This window comes from Cyprinodon variegatus, unplaced genomic scaffold (assembly GCF_000732505.1).
Source record: "Cyprinodon variegatus isolate N-32 unplaced genomic scaffold, C_variegatus-1.0 Scaffold108, whole genome shotgun sequence".
Taxonomy (NCBI): Eukaryota; Metazoa; Chordata; class Actinopteri; order Cyprinodontiformes; family Cyprinodontidae; genus Cyprinodon; species Cyprinodon variegatus.
Window position 1 is genome coordinate 132,186 of NW_015150561.1, and position 5,313 is coordinate 137,498.

The 5,313-nt window shown below is 35.9% G+C and overlaps 1 protein-coding gene across 2 annotated transcripts in view; it reads left to right on the forward strand.

The window, feature by feature from the left end:
* Nucleotides 1-232: 232 nt before the first annotated feature.
* Nucleotides 233-5,313, forward strand: part of LOC107084748 (UPF0606 protein KIAA1549-like) — a 48,818-nt gene continuing 43,737 nt past the window's right edge. For both annotated transcript variants that reach the window (XM_015374744.1, XM_015374745.1), the window contains exons 1-2: nt 233-419; nt 3,570-3,824. In XM_015374744.1, coding sequence (XP_015230230.1) covers nt 3,698-3,824 — 127 coding nt within the window. In that variant the 5' untranslated portion in view covers nt 233-419; nt 3,570-3,697. The remainder of the gene's footprint in view (nt 420-3,569; nt 3,825-5,313) is intronic.

The following is a 5,313-nucleotide window of genomic DNA, read 5'->3' on the forward strand; positions in this document are numbered from 1 at the left end:
GCAGATAAAGGCTGACACGAAGATGTGCCCCCCTCATTGTGCATCATTGCATGAAGTAACGTTGCCGTGGAAGCCGCAGACGCCAGTAAGAGAGGACCAACCTAATATCAAAAGCAAAATCTGACGGATATGACTATTAGCCTATCAGAATTAGTCTTGATAAATGAAAGACCAATCAGAGCTGGCAGAGGGCGGGGTTAAGTCAATTAGGACGAGTGAGGGTAACTGGTAACTGAACTATCTCACATCACAAGGAGCTATCAGTCTACAGCCGCACGCGCACCCGAAAATAACTTTAGGACAAAGAATGTCCACGTAAAGCGTTAGGGATAAAGCTTTAAAGAAGATTTTACTCGTTTTATGGATATTTTCTCCTCACTCTAATACAAACTGGCTGAGTCGGAGCTCGCTTTTGATGGGTAAGTGTATGTGCGCAGCTATGAGCTGGCTGAGAGGACAGTCAGCTCTGGGAGAGGTGGAGGACAATTGTTTTACCCGTGGGTTTGGAGCCAGCTTTAGAGAGTGTAGCTATCCAAAACTTGAGCTTCTACTGGGGAATTTGAGGATATTAGCTTTGTGAAGCTTTATTAAGAAGCACATGATCGCTAAGCTCAGAGTAACGGGACGGGATGTAGGACAGGAGACTGAAGTGTATCAGGATGACAGAGCTAGAGCTGCACAGACAGGTCTGCTCGGTCCCAACCATGCTAAAGAAACACATTCTAGAAATAATTATCTACAAGCTTTTGGAAAAAAGTGTATGCATTTGGGGGAGAAATTATTATCCATGGTATATTGAGCTACATGAGGTAAAATGCATTATTTTGAAGTGAAACGAATTTTTACCCCCCAGCTTTAAAGCTCCCATATTATGCATAACTCACTTAATAAACATTTTGTAACAGTCATATGTGTCCCGAAGCCTGCATATGTGCTTAGCAAATAAAGAAAAAACCTTTCTCTCTCACTGACTTTCTCCAGCTGATAACTAATATGTGCTCAAAATGCTCTGAACATAATGCCCTTTATGACATCATAAGGGGAAGAAACCGTCCGAAACGGTTGATGGGTTGATAACCGAAAATCTTTGAATATCTTGTTAATTCTTTATTTTGTTTTTGCGCTGTTTTCGTAGTCACCACTTGAACAAGCATAACTCATTTTTGAGAGAGGGAAAAATCTACATTTATGTGTGTAGTATTTTGTCACAATAATCTTCTTATTGACCATGATAAAAATAATTTATTTTAAGTAATAAGCTGAACTGGGTATGTTGAAATGACAAAAAAAATCTACATCTAAGGATTTATAATTAAGTTATTAACTTAAATTGGTATCAATTTATATACATTTGGAATTACTATAAACTCATAAAAAAATGTTTAGTTTTTTCTAGATGTGTGACACTGCAATCATATAAATCAAAGATAATAGAATAGAATAGAATCTTTATAGTCCACCAAGGTAGAAAATTGTCTTTGGCTCGCTAGACAGGCAGTACTAAAACACAAATGCTGACAAAAAAAACAATTAGAACAAACATCAATGCAGATAAAAAGATGTACAACAAAATACACGAAGCTAGAGAAGTTTTATCAGTTTTTCCCATATAGAGTTCTTTGAGGTGTATGTTATTTTTCCTTTAAAATGTAATTCTTATATTTAGGTTGAATTTGAAATGTTAAATATCTAGTCGTGATTTTAGATGTTGTCGTTTCATCAACGTACAGCAAATTAACACAGATTTTCTCAGTCATTTCATTCAATTGGCATTAGAACAGAGAGCATAGCATAAAAGTTACTTTCATCCTCGTCTGCTACTAAAATTGCAAACTAGCTCATTCAGACAAAAAGGAGCACCGTTTACTTTTATTCTCCTTAATCTTCTCTGGCATACATTCTTCTTCTATGGTGTAATTTGGTTGGTGAGGCAATCTGCAGTCAGGGATTACTCGTGTTTGGGGTTGTTGTCCTGCTGGATTGTGAACCTCTGCCTCAGTCTCAAGCATTTCAAAGCCTCTGACAAGTTTTAATCCATAATTTCCATGGATTTAGCTCCGTTCCTATTCCTATATTGACAAAAGTCATACCCCACAGCATAATGCCACCTCCACTATGTTTAATGGAGGGAATGGTGTGTTCAGGGTAATTTGAAGATATTTTTTTCCACATATCACATTAAGCAAAGGGTCCTTTCTTGGTGGTCTTGGCTGGTCGTCCTTATGGGCCACATATGTGGATTAGGGCTGCTCCTGTCAATTCTTTTAGTGATAGATTAATCTATTGATTACTTTTTTAAATAATCAGTTATTCTGAAAACAAATGTTTTCAGTAAATAAAAATTTCTAAATAAATAAAAATTTGCATTGTATAAAAAAAGCTTTTTTTAGTATTTTATATGAATTGGAAATGGCAAAACCATAAAAAAGTATAGAATAAATAGACATATACATGTATTGATATATTTATGATGCAAACATTTTTCATCCTCAACGGAATATATTATACTTTTACTGGAGTTTTTCTTAATTGCTGCTGTAAATAGGTAATTCTTTCAGTAAAGGACCCATTTAAGATTCTTTGGACTATTAATCTAGGCAACAATTGAACTACTTTATAGTGAGATGAATTTTTAAAAAATCAATTTTCACCATTAATATGATCAACCCTTTCAGCCCTAACGTGGATCCGACAGCAAGCGGTTGTTCTGTTAACAAATTCTGGATCTGCATCTCTCTCCAGAGACATGATTGGCCATCTGGTTTCTCTGATTAATGCTCTTTGGACATCCATGTTCCTGCAGGTCTGCAGTTGGTCCATTCTTTCTCCATGTTTAAATGGTAGATTGAACAAAGCTCTGGGAGATGTCGACCTGCCTGCTGTGTTCCTTGGTTTTTTTTTTGTTTTGGTTTTTTTACAATGTCCTGTCTGGTAATGTGGCAATAAGAATAATTGTCTTGATGCCAAAAAAAAACCCAACAGATTTTACTTCCACAAGTGGAGCAGTACGGCTATCGCCATAGTGTTCCGCTTGTTTTATGCATATACATTGCTTTATTATAATTATACAGGGAGTTTTACAGATTATTTGGACACTGCAATGTCAGTAAAGGAAAAGTAATGTACAGGAAAGGAAAAACAGAAAAAAAGGAGAAAAGATGAAAGAAAGAGGAGATAAAGGGGAGATAATGATAAAACATTTCAGTCAGTTCCTTGGTTTTTCTGATGTTTATTTCCTCACTACCAAACCTTTTAGGTCTTCACAGAACAGCTCCATTTATACTTATATTTACCTAGATAAAATGCAATACTCCAGTTAAAAAACAGATTTTATTTTTCAGATTTAAAATTTTTTACTGCACATTTGACGTTTCATTATTTACTGTTTTGTGTTGATTCTGGACATAAACTAATAAAACACTGTGATATTGGTGGTTTTAATGTGAGAAAATATGAAAATATTCACAGGACATGATTGCTTTTGCAAGGTGTCATATGTTAGTAATGAGAAGTAAAGTTTAACAATGAGGCTTTGTGTTTAGCATCAATCTTTATTTTTTTTCTTGCAGCCTTTCTGCATGGAAGATCATCCTAACAAAAGAAAAGCAGTAACCCAAGCCTTGGTTTATCTCGGTCTGTGCCATGACTTTTTACGTCTTATCCGGATGAAATGCCCTGAAAGCTCTACCCCGCCATCATGGCAGGTTTACACTCCGCTGTGGGTTTAGCGGTGAAGCTCCAGGCTTTTATGCATGGCCAGTGTGTCCTCTTTCTTGGGATAACCGTGTTGGCATCAGTGATCTCAGCTGGCTCACCTCTAGCAGGTAAGAGAACACCTTTCTCTGTCTCATATGATCCACTCCTTTTAAACTTTGGGTTACACATGTGGTGTAGATTCTAATCTTGTGAAACATCCTCGTATGTGTAAGAAAGCAGAAAATGCTGTTCAGATGAAACAAAGTTAAAACAGAAATTAAGGATAAAAAGACAGAAGTTATCCAAGCATCACGGCCTGTTTTAAAAAGCAATTATTTTGCAATCATGGTTTTTATATTTACACAAATTTCAAAAGAGCAGTTGAGACAAATATATAGATTTTTTTGTATTTCAGGATCTATTTATGTAGTAACTGTAGAGTTTTTAATCTTTTTCTATAGTAACTGTTGTTTTTCTTTAATATGATTATCTTTGGGAGTTTTTATTTGCCCACCACTTTGTGGAGATACACTTACAGTATATCCTCACCTAACAATGACATTATTATTCTATTCTATTCTAGAGCATCAATGTGGGGTGAATGTTTGCTTATCATCAAAGATCTAGCCAGAGTGTAATTAGGATTAGGATTATCTTGATGGATATCTGTTCTGGTTTCCTTCCCCTGCCTCAGCAACAGTGTCTGGTTTATGTGAATCAGGAACTTTGAGCTACATCCACTATTCTGAGCAGAATATGTGACTTGTTTACTTAAAACTTTGGAGATACTGGTTGGAACAAATGCAGTCTTGTTTGTGAACCACAGGGCAGCTGCACTGGGGGTGTTGCATTGACCTTTGCATTGGGAATCTAGTGACTCAAATGAAGCATCCGCATCAGGATTTGATGTACAGATTTTAGAATTAAGAGTTTAACAACTTTCTGCAAGTTTAAAGTCTAAATCTACTGGGGAGACATTTTCTCTGGACTTTGATTTATTGATGCTGACGTTGTCTGATCAATAGCCCTCCCTCTCAGGGAAAAAGAAGCCCTTCTAAAAGATCACAAGTAGCTGCGTTATTATATTTTTAACAGGATTTTGTTGGAAAATAGGAATTAGTGTTTCACAAAGTCCTGCTTAGATGATAACGTCACAATAAGTATGAAATAACCCCTGTCCTCTGAATACAGGACTCATGATCTTTGACCTAAAAGTGAAGTGGAGTTATGTCTTATGTTGTGCTGCTTGATGGAACAAAATCTTATCATGGGTATTTTAGAATAGAGTTCCACTTTATTGTCATTACACAGTCACAAGTACAAACCAACGAAATTTAGTTTGCATCTATCCAGAAGTGCTTAACAGGATATAAATATTTATTTCAGGGGTTGACGTTAAGGATTTTTACCACTTGCCCAAAGGGCATGTGACTTGTGGCATGTGAACAATTTTTATTTGCCCAGTATAATGTTTGATAAATACAGTTCCTAATATTCATTTTTGTATATATATCAATGAAACATGTTTGTTTCTTGTCATGTCATGTCATGTTTTTTGTAATTCAGTATTTTTTAAGTTTACAGGTTCCTTGTGTGTATCTGCATGCGTCAGATAAT